The sequence below is a fragment of the Lathamus discolor genome, chromosome Z (genome assembly GCF_037157495.1).
Source record: "Lathamus discolor isolate bLatDis1 chromosome Z, bLatDis1.hap1, whole genome shotgun sequence".
In the NCBI taxonomy this organism is placed as follows: domain Eukaryota; kingdom Metazoa; phylum Chordata; class Aves; order Psittaciformes; family Psittacidae; genus Lathamus; species Lathamus discolor.
Window position 1 is genome coordinate 26,722,056 of NC_088909.1, and position 12,601 is coordinate 26,734,656.

Genomic DNA, 12,601 nt, shown 5'->3' on the forward strand with positions numbered 1-12,601 from the left:
TCACAGCACCAGTGCGACAAACCAGGTTGTCATGAGTAGCGTTACCCCATGAAACACTATTAGGCACGGTTTCCATCAGGAAGGGTTCACTGGGGAAATTATTTAATTAGGTTGTTCTGAAACTCTCTTTCTTGCTTTATCAGGCCCCTAAAATAACTCAGTACAATCCCTGTGGTCTCTTGCATCAGGCAGGACTGTTTGACTTGCTTACAGCCTGCCAGTATGGAAAGCAGAACCCAGCCTGGGAATCCCCCTCTGCCAGGTCTACACCAAATCTCCAGGAATTTGGGAGAATTCGAGCTCACTCCCAGCTGTCCCACGCATGCTGAGATGCTCAGAGGCAGTTTTCAATCTTTCCCTGCCTGTGGAAGAGTTGAAGATCCTCTGATGGTAGTGGGTACCCAAGGTACATCCTTGCAAGGAGTTTTCAAGTGCAAGCAGTCCCTTCCTGCCTCCCCCAGGCTGCTCAGACCTGGCAGAGGCATTTGCTGGGAAGGGGCTGTGAACATGACTAATTCCATGTGCATCCAGAAGGAAGCAAGGCTGTTATTAAGACCAGATGCAGGCTGGTGAATCCACGTGTTGCCTGGGAGGGACTGAAAGGCAAACAGTTCTGCTCTGCAAAATGATTCTGGAGATGACTGTATTTGTTGACAGGAGGGAGCAGAGCGCAGGGAGCTGTGCCATCATCCGTCCCAGTGCTTCCTGGCTTTTCCTGGTGCCACCAGCTCCACATGTACTGCATTTCACCTTCTCTGCTGCTCTGGGCAAATGGTTTCTGCATCCTTGTGCTCCTCCTTTCCTTTGCTTCAGTCTTCTGACAACTCACTTTCACCAGCTCTTCGTCATCGCGCGGATACCACTTCTTTCCTGCTGTGTCTCCACTGCTGTAAGCTCAGCTATGTGCCTTATAGGAACCCAAGTTACCTGTCTGACACTCGTCTCACTTTCCCCTCCCAGAAAGGACATTTGCTTCTATAATGCAGTAGCTGTAGCAGGATAGCCTGAGTGTGTGAACTGAGCCATGTGTGACTCCTGTGTGGTGTTACAGGAATCACAGATCATCCCAAAGAAGGGAACAGACATTCCCAGGAAGGACCCAGGGGAATTTGCATGGTATCACTGGTGGATATCAGTACTTCCGTGGCTGTTTCAAATATGTCTGTTATTCCCTGTGCAAATAAATCCAGTCTCTTCAAGGAGAGGAAATCACGGAAGTTTGGCAGCAATATTAATACACCAAAATGTTTCACTTAAATTATATCTTCATTTTTTTTTCTTCTCCATTGATTCCTGTTAATGCTTAAAACCAGGCCTTAGCCATGGTCCGAGCGACTGCTTCTTGTGTGGCTTCTCTTCTGTGGAGGGAAGGGAACCTCCCAGGGCAGAAGTTAGTTTGTAAAACAGAAAACTCCTTCCCCTCCTCCTCTTTCAAATAAGAGAGGAAGAAAAGATCTCAGGGCTTCCAGGCATCCCTTCTGCACATGGCTTGGGGATCTGCTGTACAGAGTCGGCGGGCGTGGGGTGAAGAGGAGGAGGAGAACGTCTGTGTGCATTGCTCCGGGGCTCCCAGATGTTCATCTCAGATATTCTTGGTGGCCCCAAGTCTTCTGTGTGCCCCCAGCCAGCAAAACCCCTCCATGCAGGATGCTGTGGACACAGAGCACCTTGGAGGTGACCAAGTACTTGCAGTAAACAGCTTTTGCCTGACAGAGGGGAGACTGAGATGAGCTCTTAAGCAGAAATTCTTCCCTGTGAGGGTGCTGAGGCCCTGGCACAGGTTGCCCAGAGAAGCTGTGGCTGCCCCATTCCTGGCAGTGTTCAAGGCCAGGTTGGACAGGGCTTGGAGCAACCTGGTCTAGTAGAAGGTGTCTCTGCCCATGGCAGGGGGTTGGAACTGGTTGAGCTTTAAGGTCCCCTCCAACACAAACCAGTCTGGGATTCTGTGATATTAAGTCATAGGGAAAAAAACACTTGAAGTTTATGAAGCACAAAGATGAGCCCGCCTCAGGAGGTCCTGGAAGCTGGGCCCCAGAAAGGTTTTGGGGACCATGTTTCTCCACCCTGGTCTGACTCTTGTGACTCTTCAGGCAACTGCTGTGGCCGATGGTAGATGAGACTGTGGGGATATCAGACTTTCATGCTTGTCCCTGAGACCTCTCATCAGTATCCTGGCCGTATTTATGCAGGAGACCATGTGTCCATGTGATGGGTACAAAGCCGGCAGCTGGGATTGTACATCAGGAGAATATTTGGCTGCAGATGCTGAGTGAGTCGCAAGACTTTGTTCAGGAGCAGTGAATGCAGGGAGAAAACAAAGAAAGGAGGAGAGACTGGAATACAGATGATGGCAAGTTGGCTTGCCTGGTGCCAGCTGAAATGCATCCCTGAATTTAATGCATTTGCTGGGTTGTTGAAGTGCTGCTGGCTCACTGAAGCCTGGTGGTTGCCTCAGATGGTTCATGGCTGGTGAACCCTCTAGCTAGGGGAACCTGCTGGGGATGATTATGCTCCTCAGGTGTTTATACCAGGACTGGAGCTGGGGAGGAGGAGTAGCCTGAGCCATGATGGGAGAGCTGCCCACCAATTTGGCATCTGCATCCCTGGTGGGCTGGCTGGATCAGCAGCTCCTCAGTGGGAAAATCATCTTCACTGTGATGGTGGCGAAAGGGGTGATAGCACCTTCGAGCTGCCTTTTGCCTTCTTGGGAAGGTGTCAACTGCAGGATTTTGGCCTTGGCACTCATGAGATGGAGTCAAGCTCTCCAGGTTGTTACCTGGGGGAAAGGCCAGTATCCCTGATTTTGGGTGCGAGGGAGGGGAACGTGACACATGTCCCTACAGGTCTCTGCCCTCAGCTGGCACTGGCTGGTGCTGGCTACTTCTCCTCTTCTTCATGCCCATCTTGGCTTTGTGTTTTCTGGGAAGCTTGGCAGGACGAGTGCAGGGGCTGGAGCATGGGTGGTGTGCAGTGGCTGAGAGGATGTTCTGGTGCCTGTCACCCCTGGGAAAACGCTTTTCCCACTGAATCATCTGCTATCTTTGCTTTTTGTGAGATGGTGCTGAGATTTGGGGGAAGGGGAGCTGGAAAAACCCACGATCTGCCTGCTCTGGGAGGACCAGGTCTGCCAGCACAGCTGCCCTGTTTTTGCTTCTCAGAGGGAGTGGCAGACAGGCAGCAGCATAAATAGAACAGGCCTGGCTATTCTGAGACCTCGATTACACAGAATCATAGAGTCATAGAATAGTTATGGTTGGAAAGGATCTTAAGATCACCTAGTTCCACCCACCCTCCATGGCCAGGGACACCTCACACTAAACCATGCCACCCAAGGCTCTGTCCAACCTGGCCTTGAACACCGCCAGGGATGGAGCATTCACAACTTCTTTGGGCAACCCATTCCAGTGCCTCACCACCCTAACAGTAAAGAACTTCCTCCTTATATCCAATCCAAACTTCCCCTGCGTAAGTTTTAACCCATTACCCCTTGTCCTGTCACTACAGTCACTAAGGAAGAGTCCCTCCCCAGCGTCCTTGTAGGCCCCCTTCAGATGCTGGAAGGCTGCTATGAGGTCCCCACGCAGCCTTCTCTTCTCCAGGCTGAACAGCCCCAACTTCCTCAGCCTGTCTTCATACGGGAGGTGCTCCAGTCCCCTGATCATCCTCGTGGCCCTCCTCTGGACTTGTTCCAACAGTTCCATGTCCTTTTTATGTTAAGGACACCAGAACTGCGCACAATACTCCAAGGGAGGTTTCACGAGAGCAGAGCAGAGGGGCAGGATCACCTCCTTCTACCTGCTGGTCTCGCTCCTTTTGATGCAGCCCAGGATACGGTTGGCTTTCTGGGCTCTGAGCGCACACTGAAGCTGGCTCATGTTCATTTTCTCATCGACCAACACCCCCAAGTCCTTCTCCACAGGGCTGCTCTGAATCTTTTCTCTGCCCAACCTGTAGCTGTGCCTGGAACTGCTCTGACCCAGGTGTAGGACCTTGCACTTGGCAGGGTTAAACTTCATAAGGTTGGCATCAGCCCACCTCACAAGCATGTCAATGTCCCTCTGGATGGCATCCCTTCCCTCCAGGGGATCAACCGAACCACACAGCTTGGTGTCATTGGCAAACTTGCTGAGGCGCACTCAATCCCACTGTCCATGTCAGCGATGAAGATGTTAAACAAGACCTGTCCCAACACCAATCCCTGAGGGACACCACTCGTTACTGGTCCCCAGCTGGACATTGAGTCATTGACCACAACTCTTTGCATCTGGCCATCCAGCTGGTTCTTTATCCACTGAGCGGTCCACCTATCAAGTTGATGTCTCTCCAATTTAGAGACAAGGATGTCGTGTGGGACAGTGTCGAACACTTCACACAAGTCCAGGTAGATGACATCAACTGCTCTACCCCTGACCATCAGCTCCATAGCCCCATCATAGAAGGCCACCAAGTTGGTCAGGCAGGATTTCCCCTTAGTGAAGCCATGCTGGCTGTCACCAAGCACCTTGTTGTTTTTCATGTGCCTTAGCATGCTTTCCAGGAGAATGTGCTCCAAGATTTTTCCAGGCACGGAGGTGAGACTCACTGCTCTGTAATTCCCCGCGTCTTCCATTTTCCCCTTCTTGAAAATGAGGGTTATATTTCCCGTTTTCCAGTCGTTGGGAACTTCACCTGACTGCCATGATTTTTCAAATATCATGGCCAGTGGCTTAGCAACTTCATTTGCCAGCTCCTTCAGGACCCACGGATGGATTCCATCAGGTCCCATACACTTGTGCACGTTCAGGTTCTTAAGATGGTCTCGAACCAGATCCTCTCCTACAGTGGGCCTAGGGTCTTTGTTCTCACAGTCCCTGCATCTGCCTTCGCAGACTTGGGTGGTGTGGTCAGAGCATTTGCCAGTGAAGACTGAGGCAAAGAAGTCATTCAGAACCTCAGCCTTCTCTAAATCCTGGGTAGCCAGTTCTCCCTATAGCTTCCGGAGGGAGCCTACATTGTCCCTAGTCTGTCTTTTATTCGCTACGTACCTATAAAATCCCTTCCTGTTCTCTTTCACATCTCTAGCCAAGTTAATTCTAACTGGGCCTTAGCTTTCCTGACCTGGTCCCCAGCTTCCCAGGCAACATCCCTGTATTCTTCCCAGGCCGCCTGTCCTTGCTTCCACCTTTTATAAGCCTCTTTTTTCCTTCGAATTTTCCTCAGCAGCTCCTTATCCATCCAAGGAGGTCTCCTGGCCCTCCTGCTGCAGTTCCTTCTAGTTGGGATGCAACACTCCTGAGCCTGTAGCAGGTGATCCTTGAATATCATCCAACAGTCTTGGGCCCCCCTGCCCTCCAGGGCTATATCCCATGGAACCTTACTTAGCAGGTTCCTGAAGAGGCCAAAGTCTGCTCTCTTGAAGTCCAGAGCAGTGAGCTTGCTGCACGCTCTTCTCACTGTCCTGAGGATCTCAAATTCGACCATCTCATGATCACTGCACATTAGGCTTCCCTGGAGCATCACATTTCCAACCAGCCCTTCCCTGTTGGTGAGCATGAGGTCAAGCATGGCACCTCTCCTTGTCGGCTCCTCTATTACTTGCAGAAGGAAGTTGTCTTCCACACAATCGAGGAACCTCCTGGATTGCTTGTGCCAGGCTGTACCATCGCTCCAACAGATGTCAGGGTGGTTGAAATCCCCCATGAGAGCATTTAAGAAATAAGCATTAAAGAAAAAAAAAGAAAATTAATTCTTTTATTTCAGCTACAACTGGCAGCATGGGCTCAAGAGGAGCTGGGCAGCTCTGGCACGGACCCTGGTGGCCCAAGGGGCTTTGTGATGGATGAGCCATGAGGGCTTCTGCTTCTGCACGTTTGTCCTCGAAGTTGTGGTGGATTGGTGGCTGCCCACATGTGTCTCCATTTTGGTGTCACACCATCACTGTTCTGATGTGGATGGGAAGTGATGGCATGAGATGAGCTTGGTCTAGGCAAGGGGAAACAGTGCTCAGGGAAAAGTCATGGGACCTGTTTCAGTGATGTACGCATGTGTGTGCAGCCAAGGATGGGGACAGGACAAGGGGGAATGGCTTTAAGCTGACAGAGGAGAGATTGAGATGAGCTCTTCAGCAGAAGTTCTTCCCTGTGAGGGTGCTGAGGCCCTGGCACAGGTTGCCCAGAGAAGCTGTGGCTGCCCCATTCCTGGCAGTGTTCAAGGCCAGGTTGGACGGGGCTTGGAGCAACCTGCTCTAGTGGAAGGTGTCCCTGCCTGTGGCAGGGGGTTGGAACTGGGTGAGCTTTAAGGTTCCTGAGATTACCCCATCCCTGTCCCCTATCCCCATCCTAGCTTGGAGAATGAGCTGCAAGAGAAGAGAATATGGTAGCCAGCAGCTCACAGAAGTGCAAGTGCTTATAAATACTCATGCCTAGGCAAAACAAAATAGACTATTAAGTGCCATTTCAATGCCAAGCAGCAGCAGACAGCTTATCGAAGTGGAGGAAGATGTTTGGGGTTTTCAGATAAATTTGATGAGCCAGGAGGGAGCCCTTCTTGAAAAAGAGGGTAAAAGCTATTCAAGGAGCTGGTGAAAAGAGCTCTCTCTCCACCAGCAACCCCAGCCATAAAGGTTTATTAGTACAGCTTAATCTGATAATGCTTTTTTCTACTCTTTTTTTTTCACCCTTTCCTCTTGTTTGCTGAAGACCACTGGTGGTTTTTACCAGGTAAACTGCACATCAAAAGGCAAAACTGTCATGTGGTATGAGGTTTGCACTAATAATGGTATAGAACACATTTACCTCTGCAAAATGGCTTTAGTAGCAGACTTTCGGCAAGCTGTTCTTGTGACAAAGGGTTTTTCATCGGGGCCCTGTAAATCATCCCATCCACCACCAGGTCATACAGTGACTGTCACAGTTGCCTTGCACTTCTATGAGCCAGGTATTGCCACCTTTTGATTGATGCCAGAGCCTCTGCTTTCTGATGGCCTGGTGAGTAGAGATGCGGCTGTCCTCCACCCCACTCATCCTCCTGGACTCACAGAATCACAGAATCACAGAATCCCAAGGGTTGGAAGGGACCTAAAAAGATCATCTAGTCCAACCCCCCTGCAAGAGCAGGGTAACCTACAGTACATCACACAGGAACTTGTCCAGGCGGGCCTTGAATATCTCCAGTGTAGGAGACTCCACAACCCCCCTGGGCAACCTGTTCCAGTGCTCTGACACTCTTACAGTAAAGAAGTTCTTCCTGATGTTAACGTGGAACTTCCTATGTTCCAGTTTACACCCATTGCCCCTTGTCCTATCCCTGGATATCACTGAAAAAAGCCTAGCTCCATCATCCTGACACCTACCCTTCACATATTTGTAAACATTGATGAGGTCACCCCTCAGTCTCCTCTTCTCCAAGCTAAAGAGACCCAGCTCCCTCAGCCTCTCCTCATAAGGGAGATGTTCCACTCCCTTAATCATCTTTGTGGCTCTGCGCTGGACTCCTTCAAGCAATTCCCTGTCCTTCTTGAACAGAGGGGCCCAGAACTGGACGCAATATTCCAGATGCGGCCTCACCAAGGCTGAGTAGAGGGGGAGGAGAACCTCTCTTGACCTACTAACCACTCCCTTTCTAATGCACCCTAAGATGCCATTTGCCTTCTTGGCCACAAGAGCACATTGCTGGCTCATGGTCATCCTCCTATCCACCAGGACCCCCAGGTCCCTTTCCCCTTCACTACTTTCCAGCAGGTTAACCCCCAACCTGTACTGGTACATGGGGTTGTTCTTCCCCAGATGCAAGACTCTACACTTGCCCTTGTTAAATTTCATCAAGTTTCTCCCCGCCCAACTCTCCAGCCTGTCCAGGTCTCGCTGAATGGCAGCACAGTCCTCTGGTGTGTCAGCCACTCCTCCCAGTTTTGTGTCATCAGCAAACTTGCTGAGGGTGCACTCAGTTCCCTCATCCAGGTCATTGATGAAAATATTAAACAGCACCGGTCCCAGCACCGACCCCTGAGGAACTCCACTAGTCACAGACCTCCAGCTAGATTCTGCGCCATTGACCACAACTCTCTGCCTTCTTCCTTTCAACCAGTTCTCGATCCACCTCACTACTTGATCATCAAGCCCACACTTCCTTAGCTTATCTATGAGGATGCTGTGGGAGACAGTATCAAATGCCTTACTGAAATCAAGAAAAACTACATCTACCGCTCTACCATCATCCCTCCACCTAGTCACTTCCTCATAGAAGGCTATAAGGTTGGTCATACATGACTTCCCCCTCATAAAACCATGTTGGCTGTTCTTAATGACCCCCTCATCCTTGATATGCCTAGTGATGGAGTCAAGAATAAGTTGTTCCATCATCTTTCCAGGGATGGAGGTAAGGCTGACCGGTCTATAATTACCCGGGTCCTCCTTCTTGCCCTTCTTATAGATTGGTGTCATCCCTTTCCCTATGATGATTTCAGGGGCAGAGCTAAAGTTTGGCCCTGGTAGCTCAGGTCCATGAGCCATGGCTTGAGACCAGCTCGATGATGACCGGTTTTCATGCAGAAAGATGGTGTGGAAGTGTAGATCCTCCCCACAAAAGCCCCACAGCATGCTGGAAGAAGAGGTTGGGGATGCTTCAACCCTTTGGAGAGGGGTGAGCAGAAGATGTTACCTTTCCTTGAAAATCTTTTAATTTATGAACAAAATCCAGGAAGGTTGTAGGTGCTCTGTTGGGCATCTCAGAACATCTGCCTGGTGTGGTGGCCACGTGAGGATGGTGGCTGGGCAGGGTTAATGCTTGGGAGCCAGCACAGCATCATAACTTATGAAGTGTAACTTAAAGGATGACATGGCCCTCTGCCTGTCGCATCAGAGTGGTTTTGGCCTTTCTGCTTGCACTGAGGTTCCTCTCCATTCCATGTCCCACAGACTGCCTGGAGCTGCTGCCACTGGAGTCCATGGCGTACACCACGACTTCCACGCCGACAGGGCCTGTCGGCTCCCAGTACTGTGTCTGCAAGGTTGAGTTGTCCGTCTGCGGCCAAAACCTTCTGGACAGGGATGTCACTTCCAAATCTGACCCCTTCTGTGTCCTCTTCATGGAAGTCAGTGGGAAGTGGGTGGAGGTAAGTCCTGAGGTTGTGTGCATTCCCTCCTCCAGTGGTTTGCCCATGATGGTGTCTTCTCTGTGCTCCACTACAAGGCTGGTCTTTATTCCTTCAGAGGTAGAAGCTCTTCTGGTCCTCCCAAGGCTGTGTGCATGTCACCAGTGTGTTAACTATTCTGTGTTTTGCAACCAGTCCTTTCCCTGTTGGTGCTTTTTGCTTCATGCTGGGAGTCAGATTTAATTACATGTCTCAAAATGCCAGCCTCTGGTAAAGCACGTGGCAGGCATGAAAGGATCTTGCCACTTTCAAAGTGGTCCCAGGCCCTTTTCATTGTGCTGTAAGTTTTCAATGCTTTGGATTCAAGTGCCTGAAATGTTGGTCCTGCATGATAGTTGGATGTTGTGAGGTCCTGCTCGCAAGGAGGTGTTTCTAGGTGAGACAGGATAAGCTGGTTCTTGGATCATGAGCTGTATAGACAGCCGGTCTTCAGGTTTCACTTGAAGAGTAGCTATTTCTAGGGGCCAGGAGTGTGCTGGTTGAGTGTCAGGCAGGCCAGTCCAGTGGAGAAATGCTCATGCTCTTAACACCTGTGGCCTCCTTCAAGAAGTATTTCAAGGTCAACAGTCTTTAAGCTTTCATGGACTAGGCGTTTTCCATGGAGAGGGCTGGACCGTAGGATGGGATGGAGACTGCTGGGAGCCAGGTGTGTGGGGAGGTTGGATCAGTTCAGCCGCAGACAGACAGCATCCAGATGGTAAATCCCAGATAAATTCTTTGCAGACGTTGGTCTTTTCTCCTTAGCAAAAATCTCATAAATATGTGCTTCAACTGCTGTATTTGATACCAGGAGCCCTTGATAAGGAACCTTGATAAAAGATCAAGAGACCTTGATAAAAACCTTGATAAGATGATCTTGTTATTTGCTTGGTTTCAGAAGCCAGCTCCTTACAAATGAGAAATGTAATTCCTAGAGGAAGAGAGGAGGTGAGTGATCATGATGTAAACAGTGGGATTGAGTGTACCCTTGGCAAGTCTGCAGGTGATGCCAAGCTGAGTGTTGTAGTTGATTTGCTGGAGGGAAGGGATGGGATCCAGAGGGACCTTTTCAGGCTGGAGGAGTGGGCCCTTGATAATCACATTAAATTCAACAGGGTCAAGTGTAAGGCTCTGCCCCAGGGCCATGGCAATCCCTAGTACTTATAGACTGGGGGATGGACAGATGGAGAGCAGCTCTGTGGGACTTGGGGATGCTTGTAGGTGACAAAATGGACGTGACCCAGCAGTGTGTGCTGGCAGCCCAGAAACCCCCTGTGTGCTGGGCTGCATCCCCAGAGAGTGAGCAGCAGGTCAAGGGCGGGGAATCTCCGCCTCTACTGCACACTGGGGAGACCCCCGCTGCAGTCCTGTGTCCAGCTCTCAAGTCCTCAGTACAGGAAAGACATGGACCTGTTGGAGTAGGTCCAGAATTGGGACATGAAGATGATCACATGGCTGGAGCACCTCTCCTATGGAGACAGGCTGAAAGAACTGCAGTTGTTTAGCCTGGAGAAGAGAAGGCTCTGGGGAGACATCGTTGTGACCTACCGAAGTATGAGGACACTTGTAATAAAGATCAAGAGAGACTTTTTACAAAGGCCTGTAGTGATAGAACAAGGGGCAACAGTTTTAAACTGGGATAGGTTTAGCTTGGATATAAGGAAGAAGTGTTTTACCGAAAAGGTGGTGAAGCACAGGTTGCCCCGAGAAGCTGTGGCTGCCCCATCCCTGGCAGTGTTCAAGGCCAGGTTGGATGGGGCTTGGAGCAACCTGCTCTAGTGGAAGGTGTCCCTGCCTGTGGCAGGGGGTTGGAACTTGGTGAGCTTTAAGGTCTCTTCCAACCCAAACCAGTCTGTCACCCCATGACTCTCTTTCCTGCCAGCTCTGTGTGTCCCTGCTGCACTAGGATACCCTGCTCAGCAGATGTGGGTGCTGCTCGCAGCCTGTGGGCTGTGGGCACTGGGGCTCTGGGCACAGAGGAACGTGATGGCACATTCCTGCAGCTCACAGCAAGGCGGCTTGTGCATATTTTTATTTTTCTTGTATGTTCCAAAGAGCTGAGAGCCGCATCCATCTCCTCTGCCTACCCACTCCAGCACAGGCTTACTCCAGGGTAACACCCTGCTGATAAAAGGCTCTTTAAAAACAGGAGGACTTTCCATGGCTGTGCCATCCCTGGCAGTGACAGGATGCAGACAGTGAACAAGAAGCCGTTGTGTGTTGTTCCCAGCCCTCTGCTTCAGCAGGATAAGGCTGTCTCTATCTAGTATAATGGAGCACGAAGGAATCAACCCTCAGCAGTTGTCTGAATTATTTTGAAACATAAATAAAATATTGGCTTGATCCCAAAAGCCTGCTTCCTGGCATACCCACCAATTGGATGTGTATTCTTCCTTCCGGGAAGGGGCACACAAATGCCTTGTCAGGGAACTGGAGTGTGCTTGCTGCTGGCACCATAGTTCATACAGAGGTGCCCAAATTGTCTTTCAGCAGCGCAACCTTGGTCATCATGGCCGTGAGGACGATCAGGGGGCTGGAGCATATCCCATTTGAAGACAGGCTGAGAAAATTTGGGCTGTTCAGCCTGGAGAAGAGAAGGCTGCGTGGAGACCTTATAGCAGCCTTCCAGTATCTGAAGGGGGTCTGTAAGGATGCTGGTGAAGGACCCTTCATTAGGGACTGTAGTGATAGGACAAGGGGTTCAAACTTAAACAGAGGAGATTTATATTGGGTATAAGGAATAAATTCTTTGCTGTGAACGTGGTGAGGCCCTGGCACAGGTTGCTCAGAGAAGCTGTGGCTGCCCCATCCCTGGCGGTATTCAAAGCCACATTGGACAGGACTTGGAGCAACCTGCTCTAGTGGAAGGTGTCCCTGCCCATGGCAGGGGGATGGAACTGGGTGAGCTTTAAACTCCCTTCCAACCCAAACCACTCTGATTCTACGAAAAGGGGCAATACAGGAGCCATCTCTGTCCCTTCGCTGATTCAGAGGATTTGCTGGAGGAGCTGTGCCTCTGGGATGACTCCATGGTGCCTGCAGCATGCAGCGCTGCTTCCTGAAGAGGGTCTGCTCTGTAACTGGCTGTAGTTGTCACGCGAATTGAAGGTTGCTCAGCATTCATCCCCCATTGAACATCACCAAAATCACTAACCAGGATCTCACTAGACTAACAGACTAACCAGTCTGTGATTCTACGATTGTATGATCACCAGCAGTGCTGCTGCATTAGCATTAGGTCTCTCTGGGGTGGGTCTCCCAGGCAGATGGATGTCTCAGGATGGTTCTAACCCCCCTGCCATGGGCTGGGACACCTGGCACTAAACCATGTCACCCAAGCTCTGTCCAACCTGGTCTTGAACACTGCCAGGGATGGAGCATTCACAGCCTCCCTGGGCAACCCATTCCAGTGCCTCACCACCCTTACAGTAAAGAATTTCTTCCTTATATCCAATCTAAGCTTCCTCTGTTTAAGTTTTAACCCGTTACCCC

The 12,601-nt window shown here is 50.5% G+C and overlaps 1 protein-coding gene across 2 annotated transcripts in view; it reads left to right on the forward strand.

The window, feature by feature from the left end:
• The window catches only part of CPNE2 (copine 2), a 54,108-nt gene that overhangs the window by 10,076 nt on the left and 31,431 nt on the right, over nucleotides 1-12,601 (forward strand). Inside the window, exon 2 of one of the 2 annotated variants that reach the window (XM_065661796.1) lies at nucleotides 8,895-9,091. The exons of the other annotated variant lie outside the window; for it this stretch is intronic. Coding sequence (XP_065517868.1) covers nucleotides 8,895-9,091 — 197 coding nt within the window. The remainder of the gene's footprint in view (nucleotides 1-8,894; nucleotides 9,092-12,601) is intronic. 2 annotated transcript variants of the gene reach the window in all.